This window comes from Oncorhynchus tshawytscha, linkage group LG02 (genome assembly GCF_018296145.1).
Source record: "Oncorhynchus tshawytscha isolate Ot180627B linkage group LG02, Otsh_v2.0, whole genome shotgun sequence".
Classification (NCBI taxonomy): domain Eukaryota; kingdom Metazoa; phylum Chordata; class Actinopteri; order Salmoniformes; family Salmonidae; genus Oncorhynchus; species Oncorhynchus tshawytscha.
This window is the reverse complement of record NC_056430.1, coordinates 10,242,269-10,255,037: the sequence shown is the minus strand read 5'-3', so window position 1 is coordinate 10,255,037 and position 12,769 is coordinate 10,242,269. Positions and strand designations below refer to the sequence as shown.

Below are 12,769 nucleotides of genomic sequence, written 5' to 3'. Positions count from 1 at the left end.
AGTGTGTCTGGAAATAGTTGCGGTAGTCATCTTTTAAAAATAAAAAAAAGATTTTTTTTTTAATTCAAATTTGAATGAATGAATGGAGAGAAGCGAGTTTATTTTTGTTCTCTTGATGACCTGCTGCTGTGAAGGATGACTTGGAGAAAGGTTCCCCTGTCTCTCTCTTTCTCCATACCGGTATCTTTCTCTCTCCTCCCGCCCACATTCCAGCACTCATCAATAATGGATTGAAAGGATCCCCTCTCTCCCTCTCTGTGTCTTTCTTTCTCTCCTCTGTCTTTATAATGAACAAGGGCGGGGTGATTATGGTCAGCAGCTCTGCTATCTCTGTCCGTCTCTCTTTCTCCCCCTCCCTTTTTCAATCTTGACCCTCTACACACTCTCTCTCTTTTCTCTTCTCTGTCATAGAGGATACCCCTGCTCTGCCCCTCCTCTTTTCTGTCCTCACCCTCTCTCTCTTCCTCTTTTAATGTGTCCTCTTAATGCTCAGCCTGCTGACGTCATCCTCCCCCTCTCTGCTCAGCTCTGACTCATTCATCTTTCTTTCTATTTTTCTCTCTCTCTCTCTGCCTCATTATCCCTCTCTCTCTCTCTCTCTCTTCCTCACAGCTCTCTCCCTCTCTGTTCCTCTCTCTCTCTCTCTCTGTTCCTCTCTCTCCCTCTCTGTTCCTCTCTGTCCCTCTCTGTCCCTCTCTCTGTCCCTCTCTGTTCCTCTCTGTCCCTCTCTGTCCCTCTCTCTGTCCCTCTCTCTCTCCCTCTCTGTTCCTCTCTCTCTCCCTCTCTGTTCCTCTCTCTCTCTCTGTCCCTCTCTCCCTCTCTCTCTCTCTCTGTCCCTCTCTCCCTCTCCTCTCTGTCTCTCTCTCTCTCTCTCCCTCTCTCTCTCTCTCCCTCTCTCTCTGTCCCTCCCTCTCTCTCTCTCTCTCTCTCTCTCTCTCTCTCTTTCCTCACAGCTCTCCCTCTCTCGGTTCCTCTTGCTCTCTGCCTCTCTATCCCTCTCTCTGTCCCTCTCTCTGTCCCTCTCTGTTCCTCTCTCTCTCCCTCTCTCTCTCTGTCCCTCTCTCTCTCTCTGTCCCTCTCTCTCTCTCTGTCCCTCTCTCTGTCTCTCTCTCTCTGTCTCTCTCTCTGTCTTTCTCTCTCTGTCCCTCCCTCTCTCTCTCTCTGTCTCCCTCTCTCTCTCTCTCTCTCTCTGTCTCTCTCTCTCTGTCTCTCTCTCTCTCTCTCTCTCTCTCTCTCTCTGTCCCTCCCTCTCTCTCTCTGTCCCTCCCTCTCTCTCTCTCTCTCTCTCTCTCTCTCTCTCTCTCTCTGTCCCTCTCTCTCTCTCTCTGTCCCTCTCTCTCTCTCTACACTGTGCGCTACATTTCCATTTACCTTCATCTTTCATTCAGGTTCTGCAGTACACACACATCTCTCCTCTCCATTATAAAATTCAACCTGCTAAATGGCCATGTGATTACAGCTGCAGTGTATAAATGATAACTAGCAGCTACATTGGTTCCCTATAGCGTACAGAAGCCTATATTATAGCATAAACCCCCAGTCAGCTGTTTTCTCTCCTGACATCTGGTACTAACTATTGCTTAGATCCTGACCTGCTACGACCAACAACAAAAAAGGATAAATTAAATGGAAGGACAGGGAGTCAATACCTGCACTAAATAACCCTCAGTGAATCTGTCTTCAGCAGGCTCTGTCTGTCCGTCTGTCCGTCTGTCCGTCCGTCCGTCCGTCCGTCTGTCTGTCTGTCTGTGGGTTCATATGCTATTTGAAATATTACAGATCATTTGAGAATTTTCTTTAGCCTTGCCTGGAGTGCCAGGTCAAAAGTGGGTGTGGTTTGCACTTCGGGGACGTGTCTATTGGTTCAATCAAGAACAGCTGTAAGTTATTTGCAATGTTTAAAAAAAAATACTATTTGCCTCTTCAGAGCTGAGTGCAGTTGGGTGGTTGTGTTTGTGGGTGGTTGTGTGGGTGGGTGGGTGGGTGGGTGTGTGGGTGCCCTGGGCATTGATGCAATGTGGTGCTGCTGCCTCAGTGATGACACCCTTGCTGTGCCCGGGTCTTCCCCTGCTTCGGGAATCCCTGCCTGCCATACAGCCTCCTCTCCTCTCTACATCTCTCTCTCACACACACACACACACACACAAGCACACACAGCTTCCTGATGACTTTCGAGTAAATTGTGTTAAACTGCTGAGAACTGTGTTACTCAACACTGCGTCCTGTTTGTCTGTCTTGCTCTGGCGTGTTTGTCTTGCGTCCTGAAGGTGCCGCCATGTTTTCAGCTCCGTGTTGTTAACGAGTGAGACAGAAACACGCCGTCTCTACTCTGTCAGTAAGCCGTTGCAAAGTTTCTGAACAAAAAAAACAAGTCCAATTTCAACCCAGGTCTGCAAGTGTTCATTAATGCCCTGACTGAATTCCTACTTCCACAGCCAGCCCGGTAGCTCTGTCCTCCCACGCTTTGAGCCGTGAGTCAGACCCCGTCAGAGAATCAGTGTGTTGTGACGTCATTCTACCTTTCTCTTATCCCCAGTGGTCCTGGCTGGAGGAGCTCTCATCAACATGCTGCTGCACTGAGACGCACGGGCGGATATATTGACGGAAGGACGGACATATAGACCCACTCACCTGGTGGGTCTTCCCCGTCTCGTGTCTGCCCCCCCCCTATATGGAGCGTGCTATGGAATATCCTCGCCCAGCGGAGTGGCACAGTCCTCCTCTGTAGAGCCCTCTCCTGGGAACACACTCCGTAAGGAATCGGCACAGAACAGCTGATCTCCTCGTCAGGTACAGTTCACTGTATTCATGAACTACATGGTTGGTATTTCTCGACTCCTACCATGTTTAGGGTTCTTTCGTTTTCTTCAGCCCAGGTCATAACCTCAACCTGTACAGCCTTTGAACCTCTTGTCTTCTTTAACAGTCTCTTGAGCCCTCCTACCCTGCCTTGAGAAGATGTCCGTGAGCCTGGCTGAGGAGGACATTCAGACGGAGGGTGGAAGTAGTAGACCGCTCAATGATGACTCGATGAGGAAGCACTCCCCATCCCCTGAACCTTTCCAGGGACAGGAGGGCACTGGGGGCACCGGGGAGGGCATGGAGTCAGAGGAGAGCGTCACACAGGACTCACAGGTAACTGACCTCAACGGGAATGTGGTTGCTTGCCAATCATCTCTCTTTTCTCCCAAATTGTGGAATTCTTCACTTCCCTTAATGGAAGTGATGCTTTTACATTTGTGGTGAGTAGTAAACGAGTACACACTTCAGGAGAAAGGAGAGATGATTGGGAAGCACCCTTTTCCCTCCTCTGCACTGCACTTCTAGGGTTGTAATTCCCAGAAAAGTTTTTGAAGGAATCGTTCCACTACACTAAAGAATAAAATGTCTGTGAATTCTGTGGTTGTCTAGATTTAAACATATTCAGACATGTTATATTGTAATGACAAAGTATGTTTTTATTTTACTGACGTGCTCAAAATAAAACAGTGGGACGTCTTTTTCAGTTCTGTTTGAACCTGCGCTCCCATCATGCATTGCATAGTTGCATACGGCCACGATGCACACGCGCTGCAAACCTGCGACTAGAGTGTAGTGGGGGTGGGTTGGCAGAGTTGGATGTGGTCATGGTTGAGAAAAATTGCCCCTTTTTTAGCGAATGACTGTCATTGACACTACAGTGGTGAGCAATAAGTGCTTTTTGAGTTCTGTTTCGATTCTATTATTACAAAATAATCACGGTTTTCGATTTCGTTTTCAATTCATTTTTTAAGCATTAAAATTATTTTAGAGCTTCCCTCAGCCATCACCTGCCTTCAATCTGACACTGACAGTGAACAATAGGTCATTAAAGAAATTAAACAACAGTAAAAAGACAGGCTAAATACAGTAGTGAGGCTATAAAAGTAGCGAGGCTACATACAGACACCGGTTAGTCAGGCTGATTGAGGTAGTATGTACATGTAGATATGGTTAAAGTGACTATGCATATATGATGAACAGAGCAACAGTAGCGTAAAAGAGGGGGTGGCGGGTGGTGGGTGGCGGGACACAATGCAGATAGCCCGGTTAGCCAATGTGCGAGAGAACTGGTTGGTCGGCCTAATTGAGGTAGTATGTACATGAATGTATAGTTAAAGTGACTATGCATATATGATAAACAGAGAGTGGCAGCAATGTAAAAGAGGGGTTGGGGGGGTGGGGGGGGTCACACAATGCAAATAGTCCGGGTAGCCATTTGACTACCTGTTCAGGTGTCTTATGGCTTGGGGGTAAAAACTGTTGAGAAGCCCTTTTGTCCTAGACTTGGCACTCCGGTACCGCTTGCCATGCGGTAGTAGAGCGTACAGTCTATGACTGGGGTGTTAGACCATTTTTAGGGCCTTTCTCTGACACCGTCTGGAGTAGAGGTCCTGGATGACAGGCAGCTTAGCCCCAGTGATGTACTGGGCCATACGCACTACCCCCTGTAGTGCCTTGCGGTCGGAGGCCGAGCAGTTGTCGTACCAGGCAGTGATGCAACCCGTCAGGATGCTCTCGATTTTGCAGCTGTTGAACTTTCTGAGGATCTGAGGACCCATGCCAAATCTTTTTAGTTTCCTGAGGGGGAATAGGCTTTGTCGTGCCCTCTTCAAGACTGTCTTGGTGTGTTTGGACCATTCTAGTTTGTTGTTGATGTGGACACCAAGGAACTTGAAGCTCTCAACCTGCTCTACTACAGCACTGAGCGATGTAGTGTGCACAGCGATGTAGTAGCAAGTTGAACTGCATAACAACATATTACGTATGATCATCGTTGCTACATTTCTGTTTCTGCTTGCTCGATGCAGGCAGCCGACGAGTAGTGCTGGCTTGTGCTAGCTAGCGGCATAGCCAGCCGTTGAAGATGGCTAGCCTGTTCGAAGGTTTTTAGCTAGTTTGTTGAAGCCATGAAAGCTGTGCTTCTAGAAGCTGTGCTTCTAGCATCAAACTAATTACACATAGTCAGTTGTACAACTAAATGCCTTCAACTGAAATGTGTCTTCTGCATTTAACCCAATTATCTACATCTTAACAGCTTGTAGTAGATGTTTCAGGCGGGTTGAACGAGTGTAGCTAGCTAAGCTAGCTGGCCACTCTAGCTGCTGGCTACTGTAGCTGCTACAGTCATCTTGATTTCTAATGACATGACTGTTACTTAGGTGTACAATCGGTTTGTTAAAGAATTAGACGCTGAAAGGAAGGTTAGATAGCTAGCATCGAGCTACATTCTAGGCTGACAACAGCTGGACAGTGGCCCTGCCCAGAGGGTTTTGAGTAAAAAGGATACAGCTTTTGTCAGCAGGATAGGATAATTGGGTAAAGGTTAGGAAAAGGGTTTATGGTTAGCTCAAATGCAAAAATAAATGAACTTTTGACGTAAATTTGACAAACTGTATCCTTTCTAGCCATGACCTGCCCAGAGAGAGATTTCAAGTTTTAATGTCACATGCACAGGTTCAGTGAATTGCCTTTCTTGCAAACTCAAAACAACAACAATGAAAGGATTTGTAGGATTTTTAATGAATTTATTTGCAAATTATGGTGGAAAATAAGTATTTGGTCAATAACAAAAGTTTATCTCAATACTTTGTTATACACAATTTGTTGGTAATGACAGAGGTCAATTGTTTTCTGTAAGTCTTCACAAGGTTTTCATACTGTTGCTGGTATTTTGGCCCATTCCTCCATGTAGATCTCCTCTAGAGCAGTCATGTTTTGGCGCTGTTGCTGGGCAACACAGACTTTCAACCTCCTCCAAAGATTTTCTATGGGGTTGAGATCTGGAGACTGGCTAGGCCACTCCAGGACCGTGAAATGCTTCTTACGAAGCCACTCCTTCGTTGCCCAGGCGGTGTGTTTGGGATCATTGTCATGCTCAAATATCCAGCCACGTTTCATCTTCAATGCCCTTGCTGATGGAAGGAGGTTTTCACTCAAAATCTCACGATACACGGCCCCATTCATTCTTTCCTTTACACGGATCAGTCGTCCTGGTCCCTTTGCAGAAAAACAACCCCAAAGCATGATGTTTCCACCCCCATGCTTCACAGTAGGTATGGTGTTCTTTGGATGCAACTCAGCATTCTTTGTCCTCCAAACATGACGAGTTGAGTTTTTACCAAAAAGTTATATTTTGGTTTCATCTGACCATATGACATTCTCCCAATCTTCTTCTGGATCATCCAAATGCTCTCTAGCAAACTTATTTTATTGACAATTACAAGAGTTGATGCAAAGAGTCATTATTTGTAGTGTTGACCCTTCTTTTTCAAGACCTCTTCAATCTGCCCTGGCATGCTGTCAATAAACTTCTGGGCCACATCCTGACTGATGGCAGCCCATTCTTGCATAATCAATGCTTGTCAGAATTTGTGGGTTTTTGTTTCCCGTCTCTTGAGGATTAACCACAAGTTTTCAATGGTATTAAGGTCTGGGGAGTTTCCTGGTCATGGACCCAAAATATCAATGTTTTGCTCCCCGAGCCACTTAGTTATCACTTTTGCTGTATGGCAAGGTGCTCCATCATGCTGGAAAAGGCATTGTTAGTCAACACTCACACCTGTGTTAACGAGAGAGTCACTGACATGATGTCAGCTGGTCCTTTTGTGGCAGGGCTGAAATGCAGTGGAAATGTTTTTTGGGGGATTCAGTTCATTTGCATGTCAAAGAGGGACTTTGCAATTAATTGCAATTCATCTGATCACTCTTAACATTCTGGAGTATATGCAAATTGCCATTATAGAAACTGAGGCAGCAAACTTTGTGAAAAATGTATATTTGTGTCATTCTCTCAACTTTTGGCCAGACTGAATGTGAAAATGTTGAAGTAAAAGGTCGGCAGGGTAGCCTAGTGGTTAGAGCGTGGGACTAGTAACTGGAAGGTTGCAAGTTCAAACCCCCGAGCTGACAAGGTACAAATCTGTCGTTCTGCCCCCTGAACAGGCAGTTAACCCACTGTTCCTAGGCCGTCATTGAAAATAAGAATTTGTTCTTAACTGACTTGCCTAGTTAAATAAAGGTAAAATTAAAAAATTAAAAATAAATAAAGATGCAAGGTGAACTCGGTCTGTGTAGCTATTTATCCATCGTATTACTTTGGGATAGAAGCTGTTCAATAGCCTGTTGAGGTCAGACTTGAAGCACTGGTAGCTCTTGCAGTGCGGCAGCAGAGAAAATAATCTATGGCTCGGGTGGTTGGAGTCTTTGACGATTTTCCGGGCCGTCTTTTTACACCGCCTGATAAAGAGAGGTCCTGGATGGCAGGGAGCTCGTCCCCAGTGATGTACTGGGCTGTCTGCACCGCTTTTTGTAGCGCCACACGATCGAAGGCGGTGCTGTTGCCATACCAAGCAGTGATGCAGCCAGTCAAAATGCTCTCAGAGGTACAGCTGGGAAACCTTTTCAGGATTTGAGGGCCCATGCCACACTTTTTCAACCTCCTGAGGGGGGAAGAGGCGCCGTTGTGCCTTGCATTGTGGGTTTATCGTCAACTTCAGCTTCAACAAATATCTACCAGAAACAGTATAGAAAGTTAAATAATCTGTTAGCACAGCAACCACAGTAATCTCCCTAATATTAAACAACGAAATCAAACATTTGTTCACTAAAATATGGTTTTAACATATTTCTTTAACATTGTAAATGGTTTTGAGTACAGCTAGTGTTCCGAGTATTACCAGATGTTCTTCCCTTGCAGAGGCGTACTCAGAACCACGGACATGGCAGGAAAAGGGCCAGGGTAAGGACGCCGTTATCCTGTCTGTTGTGTTGATGTTGTTGTCTACGTTTCCACATCACGATCCTAATCCTGGGATTAAAGTCCACCCGTTAGATAAAGGGTCCTACTTAGCATTACTAGACCCAGAGTTGGCTAATCCTAGTGAGCAGGTTAGATAGACCAGGAAAAGTTGCAGAGGTGAGGCCTGCTTAGCCATGAGCTCACACACAGCCTATTACATAGGGTATTTATGGAAGTCAGCTTTCGTGTGTGTGTGTGTGTGTGTGGTGTGTGTGTGCATGTGTGTGTGTGTGTACACTCACAATTTACATGCTAGTCCCCTCCCACCCGAGTGGCTTAGTCCCCTCCCACCCGAGTGGCTTAGTCCCCTCCCACCCGAGTGGCTTAGTCCCCTCCCACCCGGGTGGCTTAGTCCCCTCCCACCCGAGTGGCTTAGTCCCCTCCCACCCGGGTGGCTTAGTCCCCTCCCACCCGGGTGGCTTAGTCCCCTCCCACCCGGTGGCTTAGTCCCCTCCCACCCAGTGGCTTAGTCCCCTCCCACCCGGGTGACTTAGTCCCCTCCCACCCGGGTGGCTTAGTCCCCTCCCACCCAGTGGCTTAGTCCCCTCCCACCCGAGTGGCTTAGTCCCCTCCCACCCGAGTGGCTTAGTCCCCTCCCACCCGAGTGGCTTAGTCCCCTCCCACCCGGGTGGCTTAGTCCCCTCCACCCGGGTGGGTTAGTCCCCTCCCACCCGAGTGGCCTAGTCCCCCCCCACCCGAGTGGGTTAGTCCCCTCCCACCCGGGTGGCTTAGTCCCCTCCCACCCGGGTGGCTTAGTCCCCTCCCACCCGGGTGGCTTAGTCCCCTCCCACCCGGGTGGCTTAGTCCCCTCCCACCCGGGTGGCTTAGTCCCCTCCCACCCGGGTGGCTTAGTCCCCTCCCACCCGGGTGGCTTAGTCCCCTCCCACCCGGGTGGCTTAGTCCCCTCCCACCCGGGTGTTTCCCCTCCCACCCGGGTGGCTTATCCCCCTCAAACCCGGGTGGCTTAGTCCCCTTCCAGCATCCCCTCGCACCCGGGTGGCTTGTCCCCTCGCACCCGGGTGGCTTATCCCCTCGCACCAGAGTGGCTTAGTCCCCTCGCACCCGGGTGGCTTAGTCCCCTCGCACCCGGGTGGCTTAGTCCCCTCGCACCCGGGTGGCTTAGTCCCCTCCCACCCGGGTGGCTTAGTCCCCTCCCACCAGGGTGGCTTAGTCCCCTCCCACCCGAGTGGCTTAGTCCCCTCCCACCCGGGTGGCTTAGTCCCCTCCCACCCGAGTGGCTTAGTCCCCTCCCACCCAGTGAAATCCCAACGTTGTGATTATGAAGTCTACACAAGTTGAGTTTGTTTTATGTTTACTTATCTCAAACCAATTAAGCCTTTCCAGCATCACCTCATGTTTTGTAAAATGGTGCTGGTATGTGACCAGATATCTCTTAGAAGTAGGACCAGGTTAATGTAGCCTGTGTCTGGGTTTAAATACTTGTGGTTTTTACTTAGCTGCTTGCTTCGATGTGGTGTGTTTGTTTCTTTGTGTTTCAGTCTAATGCCAAGCTAAAATGCAGATTTAATTTTTTGTTAAACTTTTGTTGTCAAATATTGATAGTGTGCAATGAATTTGATCTATTATTGATGAACCGAAGAGAGATAAATTACTCCACTGTGGTGTGTGTCTCACTAACCTGTGTGTGTAGTCTGCTGCTTCACTGTGGTGTGTGTGTGTGTGTGTGTGTGTGTGTGTGTGTGTGTGTGTGTGTGTGTGTTTCAGTCCAATGCCAAGCTGAAGCTGGTGAGGAGCCTGGCGGTGTGTGAGGAGTCATCAGGTCCGTTCTGTACTGACGGACCTCCAGACATTATCCAACTCCACATCAGCTGTCCCTCGGACAAGGAGGAGGAGAAGACTTCTAAGGATGACTATGAGAACGAGGATGAGGAGGAGAAGAACAGGACTCCACGCAAGATGCTGTCACGAGGTAAGATGTCTCTGGGGGAAAATGCTGAAGAGGATTAATTTGAGTAGCAAAGGGGGGCAGACCAGCTGATGGGAAACGGATAGATGTCTGTATCATTGTGTGTGTGTGTGTGTTACCAGATTGTGTGTATGGTGTCATTTTTGGAGCCATGTCAAGCATCCTGTCTTCTGTGTCTCCCTTCCGCCAGACTCCAGCCAGGAGTACACAGACTCCACTGGCATCGCCGTGCACGACTTCCTGGTCAACACACTGAAAAACAACCCCAGGTAAAAAAACACACACACACACACACACACACAAAACCCCAGTTACGGAAGGGGACACCTCCTATCACAGCACTCGACGGATGGAAATGGATTGAGAAACGCGAAGGGGCAGAATCTTAACTGTAGATCAGCTTGGGGATTCATGTTTTTTTGCACACATTTCTCATTGAGCTACATCAATGCATGATAGCCACGGTAGTCCATGTTAAGCAGATATATTTCAAGTTAGCATGGGTCTCTAAGCTAATTGAACCAGCTAGCGTAACCCTGTAGTGGTCTGGACTGTGTTTATTAGGTGCTCATCCTGTCTCTGAGGACGAATTGGGAAAGGAGTCACTGTGGGGTGAATGGAATGAGCAGATGGCACTCAGATTGTCCTGCCACAGTCTCACTCCCTCCCTCTGTCTCCTCTCCTCTCTCTCCCCTCTCCTCTCTATTGCTCTCCTCTCTCTCCCCTCTCCTCTCTATTGCTCTCCCCTCTCTCCCCTCTCCTCTCTATTGCTCTCCCCTCTCTCCCTCTCACTCTCCCCTTTCTCCCTCCTCTCTCTCTCTTCCCTCTCTCTCTCCCCCTCTCTCTCTCTGTTCCCTCTCTTTCTCCCCTCTCTCTTCCCTCTCTCCCTTCTCTCTCTCTCCTCTCCCCCTCCTCCTTCCTCCCCTCTCCCCTCTCTCTCTCCCCTTTCTCGCCCCCTCTCTCTCTCCTCTCTCTTTCTCCTCTCTTTCTCTCTCCCTCTCTCTCTCTCTCTCCTCTCTCCTCTCTCCCCCCGCTCTCTCCCCTCTTTTTCTCTCCCCTCTCTCCAACAGGGATCGAATGATGCTGATGAAACTAGAACAAGATATCCTGGAGTTCATTAATGACGACAAGTGAGTGAGAAATGGCACCCTATTCCCTATATAGGCTCTGGTATAAAGTAGTGCCCTATGTAGGGAATAGGGTGCCACGTGGGACGTATCCACATTCCATACTGCTACTTTACTCCGGTATATGTATAATGGGATAAACATAGGGATTGTACTCTAGTTGGTATATCAGTATGGTATATTTGGCTGCCTGGGACTCTGGGATGGTGTCATCACCCTCATCTGAAGTTTATTTTGTTGTATTTCAAATGTAAATCTGTCCCGTCTCTAACAGTTTGACTAACAATTTCATTTTGTTTTAGAAAAGGGTAACAGTCCACATCTAAGAGAGAGACACTGTACTACCACTCAAGTATCATCACTAGATGGTTCATCTCCACTTTCTCCCCTCCAGTAACCAGGACACATTGTTTATCCCTCCAGTAACCAGGACATGTTGTTTATCCCTCCAGTAACCAGTACAAGAAGTTTCCCCAGATGACGTCGTACCACCGCATGCTGCTGCACCGTGTAGCGGCCTACTTTGGCATGGACCACAACGTAGACCAGACTGGCAAGGCCGTCATCATTAACAAGACTGGCAACACACGCATGTGAGTGGGAGACTGATAGAACTTAGGAGACCATGTCTAGAACTTAGGAGGCCATGTGTAGAACTTAGGAGGCCATGTCTAGAACTTAGGAGGCCATGTCTGTAGAACTTAGGAGGCCATGTCTAGAACTAAGGAGACCATGTGTAGAACTTAGGAGGCCATGTGTAGAACATAGACCATGGTATGCAGGTACCATGGTAATATCACGGTACCAAAACGTCATGATACTTCTTATACCAACATTTTAGAGTACTGTAATACCGTTTCATATGATACTACCAAATGTTTCAGCCCTGTCGATCTAAGGAACATTCTGGCTCTGGTTTTATAAAACGTTTATAAATTCAGTTGAATTGAAGCAACAGCCTCCAAGCAACAGTCTCTTGTATGTTCAGGTCCAATCATATCCACTTCACTTTCATGTGCATATCACGTGTGGCAGCTGTGATCAGCCATCCTCTTCCTCTACCAGCCCTCACTCACCTGCATCTCTCAGCATCCTCTACCAGCCCTCACTCACCTGCATCTCTCAGCATCCTCGACCAGCCCTCACTCACCTGCATCTCTCAGCATCCTCTACCAGCCCTCACTCACCTGCATCTCTCAGCATCCTCTACCAGCCCTCACTCACCTGCATCTCTCAGCATCCTCTACCAGCCCTCACTCACCTGCATCTCTCAGCATCCTCGACCAGCCCTCACTCACCTGTATTTCTCAGCATCCTCTACCAGCCCTCACTCACCTGCATCTCTCAGCATCCTCTACCAGCCCTCACTCACCTGCATCTCTCAGCATCCTCTACCAGCCCTCACTCACCTGCATCTCTCAGCATCCTCGACCAGCCCTCACTCACCTGTATCTCTCAGCATCCTCTACCAGCCCTCACTCACCTGCATCTCTCAGCATCCTCTACCAGCCCTCACTCACCTGCATCTCTCAGCATCCTCGACCAGCCCTCACTCACCTGCATCTCTCAGCATCCTCGACCAGCCCTCACTCACCTGTATCTCTCAGCATCCTCGACCAGCCCTCACTCACCTGTATCTCTCAGCATCCTCGACCAGCCCTCACTCACCTGCATCTCTCAGCATCCTCGACCAGCCTCACTCACCTGCATCTCTCAGCATCCTCTACCAGCCCTCACTCACCTGCATCTCTCAGCATCCTCTACCAGCCCTCACTCACCTGCATCTCTCAGCATCCTCGACCAGCCCTCACTCACCTGTATCTCTCAGCATCCTCGACCAGCCCTCACTCACCTGTATCTCTCAGCATCCTCTACCAGCCCTCACTCACCTGCATC

General features: G+C 48.6%; 1 protein-coding gene across 7 annotated transcripts in view; it reads left to right on the top strand.

Moving 5' to 3' along the window:
• Positions 1–12,769, top strand: part of LOC112236798 (R3H domain-containing protein 2-like) — a 105,290-nt gene that overhangs the window by 43,822 nt on the left and 48,699 nt on the right. For all 7 annotated transcript variants that reach the window (XM_042330133.1, XM_042330123.1, XM_042330127.1 and 4 more), the window contains exons 2-8: positions 2,537–2,790; positions 2,927–3,135; positions 7,718–7,759; positions 9,545–9,749; positions 9,937–10,015; positions 10,817–10,876; positions 11,326–11,466. In XM_042330133.1, coding sequence (XP_042186067.1) covers positions 2,959–3,135; positions 7,718–7,759; positions 9,545–9,749; positions 9,937–10,015; positions 10,817–10,876; positions 11,326–11,466 — 704 coding nt within the window. In that variant the 5' untranslated portion in view covers positions 2,537–2,790; positions 2,927–2,958. The remainder of the gene's footprint in view (positions 1–2,536; positions 2,791–2,926; positions 3,136–7,717; positions 7,760–9,544; positions 9,750–9,936; positions 10,016–10,816; positions 10,877–11,325; positions 11,467–12,769) is intronic.